We start from the raw sequence: 16,272 nt of genomic DNA on the forward strand, positions 1-16,272 counted from the left end.
AGGCTACTGTCTCTGTACCTTTGCTCCTGTTTGGATTTTCAGATTCTAGTTGTCCTTTTCATCCCCTCGGTCGTCCTACTTGACTGGGCCATCGGTGGGCAGTCTTTTTGGCTGTTTTAATTCCTTGGTGTAGGATGCTGCAGCCATCCAGAATAGTGTTCAGACCCAAACACCTTGCCTCTCCTGTTATGTTGGGCATTCCTGGGTCAGTGCCTCTGTCAATGATGCTGCTGAAATCTGCTTGTTTGGATACTTCTGACTTTCTAGAGCCATCTTCACCATTGTTTTCACTCCTGGCTGGTGGATCTCACTCACGTGAAGGATGTGTTTTTGTTGTTTATGGCCGTCTAGGTGGTCGCTGCTCCGAGATTCAAATCCCTGGCCGACAGGATCCTCTATGCTGCATCTGTCAAATAAGAGATGTACTCATTGGGTTGTTTTACCTCTCTTGGACAATCTTTCAAGGCGCCACAGACCTTGAGAACTTACCACTGGGCCATGGGTTGGTTATTCAAGAAACGTACACTCCGGGGATACGGATCATTAGATTCTGCAGGTCCTTATCTACACAGTTTTGCCATTCGGTTGCAATGGAGAAATGACTTACCGTAATGTTCTTTCTATGGATTCTTCTCCCACAGATTCCTCATCTGATAAATATTCCCTCCAGCTCTACTGCTTCGGAACATTTTCGACAGGGGGCATAGTGGCCCTCGACCAGGCTGTTGACTGTATTGCACAGCATCTGGTCGTCGGCTCCGGGTCGCAACATCAGGAGTCGTATAAATACCTCGCCACTATGCTCCACATCTCAGTTTTTTCCCAAAGCACATTATGCTGCATAGGAAAACAGAACAAAACGGCTAGTGAGCCCTTAAAATGAAATAACCATAGATCTCCGAAGGAGGAACAATTGAAACAAACGCTACAAAGTAGCATTGGAAAAATCTTTTTTTTAAAGAAACCTGTGGCAGGAAAGACAGAAAATGGACACAGAGGACCATCACCAAGTCAATGTCAAAGAGAAGATGCGCACCAACCACCAACTTTCCGAGTGGGGCTGGATTGGGGGGCGTGGGGGTGATGTGGGATCTGCGGGAAAATAATCCATAGAAGAACATTACTAAGTAATTCCTCCTTCAATTAATTTTTCTCCCGCAGATTCCTCATCTGAATTGAATCAAAGGCATTTGCCCAGACTCTAAATAGGTGAGTGCATCAGCGCTCATGGTTCTTTCTTGCAATTCTGAACTTGCATTAACTTCTGGTAGCCCGCACACCCCTTGTGTGCCCCCATCTTCCTCAGTCATCTCTTCCTGCTTTTCTCCTCCACTGGCCTGTGATTGGCTCTCCACCCCGGTCAAAAGGGACTTCTCCAGGGCAGCCCTCTGCCCGTGCTGCCCCTGCGGCTAAGGACCCCGAGGCAAAGGGCGGCTCCTAGAGAACCAGCTTCAGATCATGTCCGCAGGTGTCAGCAGGGGAAGCCAACGGCCAGCTGTCAACCAGCAGCTACTAGGACCAGTACGGTAAGAGAGGCCTAGAAGCCCATCCACCTTCAAACTTACCTACACCATTACAATACTGTGATTACCCCACCACACCCCCCCCCCCCCACTATACAGGACTCCCAAACCTAGCTGTGTCCCATTCTCAGAAATGCACTCTCTGGTATTGGCACATAGTGACCAATTCACATCTAAAGAGCATCTCTGTGGAATGGTACTGTAATTGTTGGCTCGATCCACGTGAGATGAAACAGAGTGATTATCAGCTGCGCACATTAGAACAATTATGTTTCTATTAGCCATACCTTCCTCACACCACAGAGTTTGCTTACTGCAGTAAGCTTCTTCCAGGGAGACCCACATTAGGGACAGCCACTCTAATATCCCAAAGATATAACCCTAGTAAACCTCTCCTACTTACTCGAGACAGCGACTAACCACCCAGTAATATCACCTGACTAAACCACCCAACAGACTGAGCCCAAACCTGTACCGGATAATCCCCCACACCCAGTACACCACCACAAGACAGGTGAACCAAAAGAAAAACAAAAAGACCAACTAGACATCAATGAACAGAAGAAGAAAAAAAAATGATCAAACTCAAAATGCCACGCAAACAAATCGGACCAAGGGAAAAACAGAGCGGAAAGAACAAAACCCAACTGAACACCACCGAAGACCCACTACTGCAGAACAAACTCCCACAGACAAACGACTACAGAACCAACGCTGAGAGAAGAGAGAAATCCCTCTACCTAACTCCTTGTCTCGCAAATTACCAGTCACCAGAATGAGCCAACCCAACGTGCAAATCAGCAACAGACAACCAAACACAACGACGCAGGAGAAAAATGGACAATGCTAGAAATAACAAAAACATTATCGACGCACTAACACCTTACATCACCAAAACAAGAGGACCTTCCACTCGACAGCCACAAAACATAGAAGATGAACCCGATTAAAACAAAAACCAAAGACTGAACCTAGAAGTACTTTTAGACGACACAGACACAACGGTACCAACACCTCAATAAGAGATCGACCTGGAAGGAAATCGCAACACCAGTCAGAAGACAATGCCGACATTAAAACACAAACCAGAATACACCTTTAAAATCCACTGCAACCTAATAAACGCAAGACCTATGTCCAAACATTCAACAGAGATCTTTGACCTTCTCTGCGACAACGGCATCGACATCCTATTCATCACAGAAACATGGTTGGATGACAAATACAAAATCACACTCCAAAGCTGCCACCCCACCAACTAAAAATGCCTTCAGGCAAACAAGAAAAATAAAAAAAGGAGGAGGCCTCACAATAGCATTCAAAGGACACTGGAAAATAAAAACAGACAAACCTCTAAAAACCAACTGCGAAACCATGGTCATACACCTTTAAGTGAATCTAAAAACAAACATCACATTCATTCTAGTCTACAGACATACGATGCAACCTTTGTCGACAACTTCATAGAAGCCATCACCAACATAGCCATCGAGCACAAACATCTAATAATCCTGGGGGACGTCAACATTTGGTTAGAAGAAAAGCACGCCAACTCTCAAAACTCACTAGTTGGGCAACTAACAACCATGAAACTACAACAGTTGGTCAAAGGGACAATACACTCAGCAGGACACACCCTTCAAACTATCTTTGCCAAGGAAAAACTTATCACCACAGCACCACTGATACAAATACTGTGGAGCGACCATCTCATCATCCCATCACAAAAAGAAACTGGAAAACCGTCTAAACAAGCAACCTGATGGGACAACTGGAGATGACCAAACCTTAAACTACAGAACTGGAGCGGGCAGACCAGACGGGAAAGCGGAGCTACTCCACAAATGGATCGCTGATACTATTGAAAACATTGCCCTGGAAAAACCATTTACCCCTCAAAAAAAAGAGCAATGGCAAAATGGTTCACTCCACTACTAAGCACCATGAGAAATAACAATAAGAAGCTGGAAATGGAATGGAGGAAAGAATACAATCAAGACAAAAGAAAACACTGTTCCAAAAACAAATCCACGCATACAGGAAAGAAATTCAAAAGGCGAAGAGAAGGTATTATGATGACAGAATCACCAATGCCACCAACACACAAAAAGAAATGTTCAACATCCTAAAAGAAATGAGAAACCCACCAGGTTGTGACAACACTCCAACCCCCTCAGAGAAACTGTGCAACGACTTGGCAGACCATTTCAAGAACAAAATCAATGACAGCCAACAAATCATACAAAACAGACCAACCAACCATAACACCCAACCAACCAGACCTAAGGAAGAGCCACAAAACCTTCCGGAAATATCAGCCGAGCCCTTCGCCAAGCTGGTAAAACACAGCAAGAAAGCAGGATAACCCATGGATCCTCTGCTCCCCTGACATCTACAAATCAATCCTTGCAAAAGGCACGCCATCGGAATACTACAAAAACCTCCTAAATCTCTCACTCACAACAGGAACTGTACCACAATCCTTCAAATCAGCATATATCAAACCACTTTTAAAAAACACAAGTGGCGACGTGGAGGACCTCTCCAACTACAGACCGATTTCAAACATTCCCTACCCGGCAAAACTCCTAGAAACTTACATATTCAAATTAACCCAAGAACATGTAGAAAAACACCACTTGCTAGACCAAGCACAAGTCGGTTTCAGACCTGTAAGAGGAACAGAATCAGCACTACTATCCATCTGGGACGACCTAAAAACAAATGCAGACTCCAACACAACCTCAGCTCTGATTCTGCTCGACCTCTCTGCAGCCTTAGACACAGTAAGCCATGACACCCTAACCAAAAGATTGGAAGATATAGGTATAACGGACATGGCACTACTCTGGATTAAATCATTCCTAGCAGACAGAATAGAAACCGTATTGATAAAACCCTTCAAATCTACTCCACAAGTTAATGACTGTGGAGTACCACAGGGATCCTCACCATCACCACTATGCTTCAACATCTACCAGACTCCATGTTAGGGAGAATTCCCATTTATGGCTAATTTCCCTTACCTAGTGAGTCCCTCAGCAGCTTTGCTGGATTTCTGGGGTTTATCCTTTCCAAACTCTTACATGTGTTCTGTCATGTGTATTTCTACTGTTTGTGTGATCTTGGGCTCTGGAGCCACACCACTCCATGAGCCCAACGTTTTGTGTGCGTTACACAGCACCTTCAGTGCAGTGACACAGGGTTGTCTCTAAGACTTCCCACTGACTCCATTATTCTGGGGCTGACTACTGTCCCCCAGAAACAGGTAAAGTTGCCATTTACTTTATGTAGTCATTTAAACTGCAGACCCAATACACCCCATCTTTCATGGAGTATTGGAAAGGGTTAATTCCTACTCCTTTTTGTCTGTGCCTCTTGGAGCTTTGTTTCGCTCCCTTAACACTAAGACTTGGCTGGTGGCAGTGGTACCTACCCTATCTTTTCTACCGCGATTATAGTATATAAGGATCAAGTTACTTACCTGTAACTGTTGTTCTCCAGCATGGGTCTGGCATGGATTCACATGCTCATGAATATTCCCCGTCGTCAGGCTTGGAATCCTCAGTAAAGAAAAATCAGTATCAGTTTCGTTTCTGATCTGTCTTTCGTAGTAGTAACCAATCGCTGATCTCTGCGTCATACTGACCACAGCCAATGACTGCCATCTCCCTAAGCCCCGCCTCTGGCAGCCATCTTCAGATTTGGTAGCACGAGAAGTGTCAGTATGACCAAGTGAAGAGCCGCAGAGGGGTAGGCGGGAGGGTTCGCATGTGAATCCATGCCAGACCCATGCTGGAGAACAACAGTTACAGGTAAGTAACTTGTTCCTTCTCCAGCATGGGGTCTGGCATGGATTCACATGCTCATGAATAAAAGAATACATAGCAGTACACACATGCACAACCACGGGAGGTGGCAAAGGCTCAACATTAAGCATTACATCCAAAACTCAACATTAAGCAATTCTTACCTCCTCACCAGGCTCACCTTAAGCAAACAGGTTGCGCAGCACTGCTTGGCCGACCCTGGACTCCTCCCTGGAATCCCGATTGACGCAGTAGAATTTCGTGAAGGTGTGCGTCGACCTCCACGTAGCAGCCCTGCAGATGTCCAGCAAGGGCACACCAGATAGGAACGCTGTGGTAGCTGCGATTGCTCTCGTGGAATGGGCTCTCGGACAGCCAGGCAGCGGTCGGTTTGCCAACCGATGACAGTACATGATACAGCCGGAGAGCCATCTGGAAATGGAAGCCTTCGAGAGAGCCTTCCCCTGATTGACAGGTCCAAAGTACATAAAAAGTTGTGACGTCTTCCAAAAACTCTTCGTGCGGTCCACGTAGAACTTCAGCACTCTAGCCACATCCAGCGAGTGCAAAGTCCTTTCAGCCGGCGACGGGAAGAAAACAGGCAACACCAAGGGTTCGTTGAGGTGGAAGTCCGACGGCACCTTGGGCATGAAGGAGGGGTGCGCCCTGAGCACTACCCTCGTGTTGTGAAAAGTCAAGTACGGGGGCTTGCAGGAAAGGGCCTGGATCTCTCCCACCCGTCGTGCGGAGGTGATGGCCACAAGAAACGCTGTTTTTCACGACAAGAACTTCAACGGAGCTGAGTGCAGAGGCTCGAACGGAGGTCCCATGAGCTTGGTCAGCACCACGTTGAGCTCCCACGCCGGGGCCGGGGCCTTCACCGGCGGGAACGATCTGAACAGTCCCTTCATGAATTCTTTCATCAGACGATGAGACAACAAAGACGTCTGTCCCGTGGTTCTGGTGTATCGGGAGATCGCAGCAAGATGAATCTTGATGGAAGCGTGCGCCAGTGGTACGGCAGTACTTGAGGAGCCGTAATCCGCAGAGGGTTAATCTTCTATGCGTGGCACCAGACAGAGAACCTCTTCCATTTGTGTCCGTAGCATTTAAGAGTTGAGGACGCCCTGGCCTTTGCAAGAACCTCTCTGCAGTCGGCCGGTATGTCGTAACCTCCAAACTCTAACGCTGCAGGAGCCAGGCCTGCAAGTTCAGTGACTTCGGGTCGTGATGGAGGATGGCGCCTCCTTCCCTGGAGAGAAGATCCGCGTCCACTGGCAGCTTGATTGACGGGGACGCTGACAAGTCCAGAAGGTCCGGGAACCATATCTGCCTCGGCCACGCAGGTTCGACGAGGATCATCCTGCACCGTGACCTCTTGAGATGGTTGATGAGCCGGATCAGCAACGGCAATGGAAGGAACGCATATAGGAACAGGCCCTCCCAGGGGAACGAGAAAGCATCGCCCATGCTCCTCGGCTGGGGAAACCTGCTGGCGAACCTCCGGCACTTGGAGTTCGCCGCCGTTGCGAACAGATCGATCTGGGGGGTGCCCCACCGTCGGAAGAGGCGGTCCACTAGATCCTGTCGTAGTTGCCAATCGTGGCACGAGCGCAGCTCTCTGCTGAGCGAGTCGGCGATGGAGTTTTTTATCCCTGCCAGATGAAACGGCACCAGAAACATCCCTAGGGCAACGGCCCAATGCCACAGATCCTGAGCCTCCGTGGACAGGGCTGGGGATCTGGTACCGCCTGGCTTCCTGATGTAGAACATGGTGGTGGTGTTGTCGGTGAAGATCCTCACCACCTTGCCCTTGAGGGACGGAAGAAAGGACCTGAGGGCCCAAAACACTGCACGGAGTTCCAGGACGTTGATATAGAGGGACTTCTCCGTCGGCAGCAAAAGACCCCTTGCGTGCAGATTTTCGTTGTGCGCTCCCCACCCTTCCAGGGAGGCATCTGTGGTCACTGTCTTCTGGTGGCCCGGGGTCTGGAAGTCCATGCCCGCCATCAGATGCGCGTGGGTGCCCCACCACCAGATCGCTCGTCGGAAGCTCTCATCGAGTGTGATCCTGTCCTCGAAGCTGCCCGTCGTCTGGATCCAGCGAGCGTCCAGGAACTCCTGTAACGGGCGCATCCGAAGCCTGCACAGGCGGATGAGATAAATGCAAGAAGACATAATTCCGAGGAGGGACTTGATGGACCTCACCCTGGCCGCGTCCGCAACCAGCATCCGCTGCACCTTGCCCAAGATGGCCCTCGTCCTTTCCTCCGACGGAGAGGCCAGAAGCGCCACTGTGTCAAGCTTCGCTCCCAGAAACAGTGCGTCTTGAGCGGGCACCAGGTGGGACTTGGCATAGTTTATGGAGAATCCCAGGTCTGTGAGTAGTTGGACGGTCCTCGCCGTGTGCTCCGCGGCAAGCTCCTTTGTCTTTGCTCAGATGAGCCAGTCGTTCAGGTAGGGGTAGACGTGGATCCCCTCCAGGCGCAGCCACACAGCCACCGGTGCGAGGCACTTGGTGAACACCCTGGGTGCCGACCCAAACCGAAGGGAAGGGCTCTGAACTGGTAGTGACGCCCTTGGACCACGAATCTGAGAAACTTTCGGTGTCCCTTTAGGATGGGGATATGGAAGTAGGCATCCTCCAAATCCAACGACGACAGGAAATCGCTCTCCTCCAGTTGACCCAGGACGTGCTGGAGGGTGACCATCCGGAACTTCTGTGCCTTGATGAATTTGTTCAGTTGTCGTAGGTCCAGGATGGGACGCCATCCTCCCGTCTTCTTCTTCACGAGGAAGTATCTTGAGTAAACTCCGGAGCCCCGAAGCCTCTTTGGGATGAGCTTGATGGCGCCTTTCTTGAGCATCGCCTTTACCTCCAAGAGAAGTTGAGGGACGTGATGTTCCTTCCTGGCCACGGGGGGGACGCGCGGGCACTTCTTTAGAAACTCGAGCGCGTGACCCTGGGCCAGGGCGTCCAGCACCCAACGGTCGGTGGAGATGGACTCCGACACGCTGACGAAGTTCGCCAGCCGGCCTCCCACCGGGGTGCTTCGGTGGGGGCCCGACCCCACGGCCGGTTCCGTCCTGCTTCGACGAGGCTTTGCCGCCTTGTCCTCCTGTAGGCTTCCTGTGACGACGAACGGGCCGCTTGACTACAGGTGGAAAATCCGCCGCCGGAACCTTTGGAGGCACCCTGCTTGCCTCCGCCGCTCCGAAAGGGCGGCCGTCGTTGCTGGAGAACATCAAGAGCCCGGGCCGTCTGTGTCCGTCTTGATGGCTTGTAGGGAATCGTCCACTGTTTTCCCAAACAGGTTGCTCCCGTCGAACGGCATGTCCAAGACTCTGGTCTGCACGTCCTGATGGAAGTCAGTTGCCTTGAGCCATCCAGGCCGTCTAAGGCACACGCTGTTGCCCAACTGGCGAAATCCAGTGTCAGCGATGTCCGTCCCTATCATAATGGCATGGTCCGACGCCACTTCTCCTTCCTGCAAGATCTCTAGGGCCTCCGCCCTCTTGTCGTCTGGTAAGAAGTCCAGCAGGGGGGCGATTTTGTACAACTCCCTGTCGTAGCGGGCTAAGATAGCCAAGGCGTTGGCAGCCGTAATCGTCGTCACTGCCGATGAGATGACTCTGCGTCCCATCGTGTCCAATTTCTTTCCCTCGCCGTCCGGCGGGGAGGTGTATGTAGAGGCTGAGGCCCCCCCGGAGAAGACCGAGTCCGGGGTCGGCTGTGCCCGAAGGCACAAGGGCGCCGCATCCGGGACCTGGTACTTCTTCTCGTACCGATCCCTTCTTGCACGCGTTGTGGATGGGTTCTTGAGGAAGGAGAGACCCTCATCCCAGATATCGTCCAGTAGAGGTACAGCGAGGACCGTCTTCCTCTTGGTCTCATGCCGTTGATAAAGGAAACCTTCCTTCTTCTCTTCCGGAAAAACTCGGATGCCCTGGCGATCATGGCATGAAACGATCCAATCTCGTCGGGCGGGGAAGCCCGGGAGGAGGTGACGACGGGAGATCCTTGTCGTAAACCTCGTCGTCTGTGCCCGTCGCGGCCGTGTCAGGCCCCGTATCATCCCCACGGGTCGTGGACGGGGAGGAGGGATGAGCAGGGCGCGATGGTTGAAAAGGAGGTGGAGGATGAATCCTTCTTCTCTTAGGAGGAGGGCTCCCAGAAGGGCCTGGCTCCGGGTCCCCCGTCGGGAGAGGTTCCTCCGTTGGTGGTAACGGCAATCTCGTCCTTATCTCCGAGCAAAAGGATTGTATAGTCAACAAAATGGCTGCCGAGTTGTCTTGCGGCACTGGTTGAGGGGAGTCCGACGGGCGGTCAGGAGCCCCGTCGGCACCCTCGACGTTCTCTTCGTCTCCTACGTCGGGGTCCCTCCAGACGGGCTGGTCTTCTTCCACGCCAACGCCGTGGCTTAAGACTTCGATCAGCTCCTCCTCAGAGGTTGAGGCCGAATCCACGATGACCTCCTGCCCCCCCTTTTTCTTCTCCGTCGGAGGTTTCACAGGGGTCCTGTCGATGGGCATGAAAGAGGACTCCCTCCGCGGTGGCAGGGAGACTCTGGGCCCCGGGGTCGCCACCACTGGTGTAGCCTCCAGAGGCTGAGCCAGGGCCGCCACAACTGTCTCGATAGAGGCCTTGGCCGGGTGGATTAAGGCTTTCACTACCTTAGGTGCGCTCACCGCCTTCTCCTTGGGGGGGGGGGGTCACCGCCTCGCTCCCCCTCCAATGGGGCCTTCGAGCTCGACCAGGGTCTCTCCAGGAGCTTCGCCGGGTGCTCGGCCTTCCTCTTACCCGGGCCAGAGCGTTGGCTCGTGGTTGATGGCGCCGGGGAGGATGCCCCCTGCCTGGCGCCCGTAGAGCCCGACCATTCGGCGCTCCCGGTGCCAGCGGACTCGCAGTGCTTGGCCTTCTGTTGGACCCCCGTCGCCGGGGCGCCCTCGGAGGTCCTAGAAGACCGCTCGGACTTCTTCTTCTCGCCTGAAGGGCTCTTCCCTTCCAGCCAGTTGGCGAGACGCAGATGGCGGTCCTTCATGGTCCGCTCCGACATATTGCCGCAAAAAGCACAGTCCTTCTCCACGTGCGTCTTGTCCTCATGCAGGAGGTAGAGGCAAAGGGAGTGTTCGTCCTCCTTAAAGACATTCTGAAGCTGGCATCCAGGGCAGGCCCTGAACAGCTTTCCGGGCGTCGAGCTTCCCTTCTCCTGGGCCATGATCGAGATGGGCCTGAGAAACTTCTGGAGTCCTCCAAAAGCGTGGCTCGACGAAATCTTCACCCTTGAGGGGCGTAGACAAATCCGACACGGGTCCCCGTTAATCGGATGAAAGAACGGTGGAGCTTGAGGCTCTTTTGACCGAAAAGAGAAATTTTTCTGAGAAAAAACGTGAAAAAAGCACTAACGCTCGAGAGCAATAGCACGAGGATCCCAACACTTGAACGTGCGGTAAAAATCTGAAGATGGCTGCCAGAGGCAGGGCTTAGGTAGAGGGCAGTCATTGGCTGTGGTCAGTATGACGCAGAGATCAGTGATTGGTTACTACTACGAAAGACAGATCAGAAACGAAACTGATACTGATTTTTTCTTTACCGAGAATTCCCAGCCTGACGGGGAATATTCATGAGCATGTGAATCCATGCCAGACCCCATGCTGGAGAACCTCTCTCCCATCCTCCAATAGCTGTAGGTAGCCCTCACGCATTTCTCCTTTGGGACATACTGCGCACCATTTTCAGCTGCCGTCCATCGACCAAAGGAGTACTTGGCAAAACTGCCACATTTCTAGCCTTAAGGGTCATACTGCCGGAAGTTAAGGCTTTTTTAGCTAAGGCATCAACTTCTTGCGCTTCCCTGTCGGGAGGCAGAGTGGAAGTGGAAGAAGCAGGTCTAGATGAGACAGTGGCAGCCTGCATAAACAAGCCCCTCCGAGGAAGGGTAAAGGAGAGGAATGAAGGGTCTCCTCTAGCCGGCCTATATTTCCCGGGAAATGCTGGGGCTGATGGGAGGAATAGAACAAGGTTCCTGCCACGTAACTGTTAATGGATCTGCAATTGCAGGGTTTAGAGGCATATTGCGCTCTGTGGTGAGGCCTTCATCTAGGACATCTATAAGGTCATAACCTTGTATGGGCGCCACTGATGAATGCAATCCTAGGGTATCAATAACCCTTTTTACTAAAGCCCTGAAATTAGATGTATTATGGACATAGGGCTGGGACTGCTGGAATTCGAGGTATAGAGAAGTGTCCAGACCGCTAGCGTCATGGAGGCCTTGAGCCAGCTGCAAAAGCCGATTTTGGTCTTTGCAATAATAGACCCCTCCTGTACCCAAGTACATGGGGTCGACATCCCCCTGGATCATAGACGTTATTACCGCCGAACATCCCTGCCATGGTATCAACAAATTCAGACCGGGTTTGTGGTGTGAAGGATTTCTCGACAACCGTCAAGGGTTTGTCTCTTGGTGCCGATATGGTGGATGTCAGTATCCTTGGATGCACAGGGTTGATCCAACCTCTTTCGGTTTCGAAAGATTCATCAGCGCCGACATTGTCACTAGGGCACTAGAGGGGTGAGGCATGCCGAGCGCTGCTCTTGGCTCCAAAGGCTTCTGCCCGCAGAGGTTCGGGGGTTAGCCGTGCTGACTGCAGCATGCTTTTTAAACATGTCAAGCATGGCATTGGCAGGTGGTAGGCCCCGCAGACGGCTTACCTTTATCCGTCGACCGATCGGAGTCCCCTTTCTGACAGTGACATGTTTTCTTCTTTCGGAACGAGGAAGAATGGCTACTCGAGTGGGACCATTTCTTCTTCCACCATAGTTCTTTTTCGGGGGTGTGCCCCTCAGTTTCGGCCTCCGACGAACGAACCCGTCAAACGCACCAGTGATTTAGAGAGCGGTCGAACAAGAGCGAGTTTAGCTACTCGATCGCACAGGGATTTGAGCTGCATTTGGAGCACGATGGACACCCAAGTCAGTCCCATGATGAGGCACCAGAGACAACTCGTGTGGGTCAGTGATGGACATCTCGGTGCCACAATCGGTACACTGCTTGAAACCAGATACCGAAGTAACCAACATCTTGCGTCGAGGAATGTAAAAGCAAAACAAATTTCTGACGAAAAAACGTCAAGTGAGTCGAAGACTCGTCTGTGTTCCCAAGCAGCGTGTTAGCGCATGGAAAAAAGGAAATGAGGAGTGGGTCTTAGTGACTGGGTATTTATAAGACACCTGACGGAGACGGTCGGGTCGAGGTCCACTACGCCCCCTGTCGAAAATGTTCCGAAGCAGCAGAGATGGACAGAATATCTATCAGATGAGGAAACTGCGGGAGAAAAGCAATCCATTGAAAGCCTGGACATAGCTTGTCTCCATCTCTTTCTGGGGCTCCCCAAGAGGGTATGCCTCTGGCACCTCCATGGACCCGTTGCCGTCTCTTGTGCACCTGTGGGGATAAACTAGAACATTGCTTCCTTTTTCTCCTAACCGTGGCTGTGCCTACATACTGCCTTGTCCTTTATTCCTTTGGGGAACTTTCCTGGAACTCTACTAAAGGGACTTGGGAGGTATTTACCTAACGCTGGGCATTTTTCCTGGGCCCCTCTTCCGTACATAGTGTGTTAGACCAAAAACTAGAATTTCAGTAAGTGCTTTTAAAGTCTTACTACACACTCCTGCTTTTAAAGTCTTATTACACTCCTGCCCATGAGAAATGCCTTGTTACAAAGTATTATGGTTTCTTTTACTGGTTCTACTTAATCTAGGTGAGAAATAAGTTGGTGCTGTCGTTTAAATGTATTCTGACTTTGGTGTCCTGTGGTTTTGTGTTCTGAAGTATTACCCTTTTCTTCACCTCTAGGTCCGACCTTTATCAATAGGTGTGAATTTGTATAGTTTTTAGTACTTTGTCCTATAGATCAAGGATTACTGTGATTACAATTAGCACAAGGGGGTTCTGATCAGGATTATTACTTAAGTGTATATTATAGTTGTCAAAAATCTACCCAACACAGAGCAAAAGGTCGCCAAATCTTCTGGGCTAGAGACAGACGTTTGAAAGGTCCGAGTTTACTTGCCTGCATGAGCATAGCTGCGATCCATCCACTCGAATTGGTGCTAACATCTCCATTGCCTCTTCCTCAAGGATGAGGGAAGGGTCCTCTAAGATGACTCACTAGTGGACTGGTCAATTATTTCCTCCCTTTCTTCAGTGCAAGAGGAGCAATTCAGAATCAGAATCCCAGGGGCAGATATTGAGGTCTAGGATCCCTAAGCAGCACATTTCCCTGGGTGTTTTTTGTACTCAAAGTTAAAAACTGCTTGGCACACTCTGCCGCAACACCTACATTTGCAATGTTCGACTTGACCCAGACTCCTGGGTGTCGTAGTCTTCAGCCAGACACCACACAAGAAAGGCAGGGGTCGGAAACAGGCAGTAAGGCTGCATTGAATAAAAGTAATTAAATCCAGATTTCAGAGGTGACATCAAAAAATGTTGAGTAATGACGGTTTTAAAACACTGTACTCGATTAGCCGCAGAAAGCAGAAATAAAATCCCCAAAGAAAATGGCATTGGCAGCTTCTGAATGCTTGGGGTGGGTCTGAACTACACTGTGGACCATCAAAACAACAGTATCTCAATGCTTTATTCTTGCAAGGTACTCAAACAGCTCAGCCTAAGGACTGGAAAAGGTAGGCTACCAGGAGACAGTCGGGTGTGCCCTACATATAAAACGGACACAACCACCATTCACAAACTACATTGTGAAAGACTGAATTGGTATGTGATCCCGAAGGTGATCATGAGCAAGACAGTAGAAAGTTACCCTGTAATACTTACAACTTGAATTATAATGGGTGCTAGAAAAGATTTAATTTCTGCAGTGTTGACTCCATTGAAATCAATGGAACTCAGCAACATGTTGCTATTGCTTGAACCCTGTCCTCAGTTTTGGAGGCAAGTAAAGACTTTTTGCTTGGATTTTCTTGCTTCACGCATCTATTTTGGTGGCACTGGTTAGCCCCAGCCTACGATTATATCAAATCGATTCATCAACTCCAATGACCACACAGTCTTAACTCAATGCAACCAAGACCAAGTAAATGATCTGTAACACAGCACCACAAACCCCCACTCACCTGATGGCTGGAGGAAATGGTTACCTGCCACCTGCCAAAGACACATTCAGAAACTGCAGAATCATGATGGACGGCAACCTGACACTCAAGCCACAGATCAAAGACACAAAGAGCCACTTCTTCCAGCTCTGTACTTGCCAAGGATTCATGCCCTACCTGACCTTTACACACAGGACCATGGCAGCCACTGCAGCGGTATGCTCACGAACTGTATACACCAACATTCTCTGCCATAGACTCCGAGAATATCTAAACAGAATCCAAATGCTTACCTCATGACATTTGATGATTTAGCAATTATTGTCACTAAACAACTTGAAAGGGGTGGCAGACTTGAACAACTTGTTGGTGGGCTGATCTCCTCAATGTCTGAAACCTGGGGAAAAATTAATGCAAATCAGCAATTATTGGTACAAATATTATTTGAAAGATAGGGACAGGGATTCCATTACAAAGGCAATAAGTAAAGTCAAACTAGCTACAGGCTCAACTAACAGTGGACTTTACAGTTGGAATGACTACTCACATCTTCACATGCCATATCATAACACTCCCATTTAAAAACAAAATCTGAACAGCTACAAAAAATAATCATTATGAATAAGTTAAGGCAACATACGGTTTCTGAAAGAAAAAAAGGGATTGCAAACACCCAAATGCCCTACTTTAGATGGGACATTCCTAGAATTGGATAATTCTGTATTTGTGTTGTCGAACTTCATCATCATAATAACTCCTGTTCTCTTGTCGACTATAATTGACTTTTTGTTCTACCAGATTTTTTGGTGTGCTTGCTTCCTTTCCTGCTCTTCCCTCTAACCCCATTTCTGAATCTTATGGATCGCTGCTTGTTGTTCTAAAGATCATAATGGCTTAAATACCTCCTCTCTTTCATAAATGGTGTTTTACTTTTGAAAATGAGAAGGTTGTATTAAACTGGTTGAAAAAAAATGAAGTACATCTTACTCAAGATATCCTGAAAAATCCCCGATTTCTTCTCGTTTTAAATTACATTGTTAGAGCATATGTTTTTTGGCTCCAAGCGGATTCCTTTTGTTTAGTCATTTTATGAGGGATTGCCAATTGGCAAGGGTGAAGAAGCCCTGAATTTTCTTTTTGATTAATGAAATGGTGTGGGTAATTCCATCTCTGAAAGGATAATCTGCTGATCAGATTCCCCTTTCATAAGCTCAACACGAAAAAAGCATAGTGTGTATCAGTGGGTATCTGGTCATAGCATCGAATTCCAAACCGTCCAATGCCATACCATAGAACAAAATGCATCAAAAAAAGCATTGAATGCATTTTTTTAAATGGTAGAGGGTTTAGTTTAGTTTAATTTTAATGGGGTTTTAAAGGTTAAAAAAGGGGGATTGGGATAACCCCCCCCCCCAAAAAATCTTATTTTTTCAATGGATCCGATGCTTTTTTTCTATGGTATCGCATTCAACGGTTTATGACTAGGAACTTTATCTGTGCCTTGCTGCATCAATATCCTCATCTGTAGCGCCTGCTCTACCATTGGCACAGAGCAAGTTCAGAGGTCTCAGGTGTCCATTTGACAACTGCAGTGACCACTATATGTCTGCAGCGCAAGTGGTAAGATATGTACCACTGTATTAAAACTAGGATGATCATAAGTAGCCCAGGCAGCTGGGGGCTGGGTCAACTCTAAAGACAAGCTATGCCTAGGATAAGGCACGGTACTACTCATGATCATTGCAGCCACATTCAATTTTATATAAAACGTGCCAGTGCCTTTGAGTCAGCTCAGCTGTGGAAGGTGATGTGTATGCTG

General features: G+C 49.3%; 1 protein-coding gene across 1 annotated transcript in view; it reads right to left on the minus strand.

The window, feature by feature from the left end:
• The window catches only part of NCAPG2 (non-SMC condensin II complex subunit G2), a 1,155,695-nt gene that overhangs the window by 138,075 nt on the left and 1,001,348 nt on the right, over positions 1 to 16,272 (minus strand). The window contains exon 25 of the mRNA XM_069647980.1: positions 14,747 to 14,850. Coding sequence (XP_069504081.1) covers positions 14,747 to 14,850 — 104 coding nt within the window. The remainder of the gene's footprint in view (positions 1 to 14,746; positions 14,851 to 16,272) is intronic.

The sequence above is a fragment of the Ambystoma mexicanum genome, chromosome 2q (assembly GCF_040938575.1).
Source record: "Ambystoma mexicanum isolate Mex_15411 chromosome 2q, UKY_AmexF1_1, whole genome shotgun sequence".
Classification (NCBI taxonomy): domain Eukaryota; kingdom Metazoa; phylum Chordata; class Amphibia; order Caudata; family Ambystomatidae; genus Ambystoma; species Ambystoma mexicanum.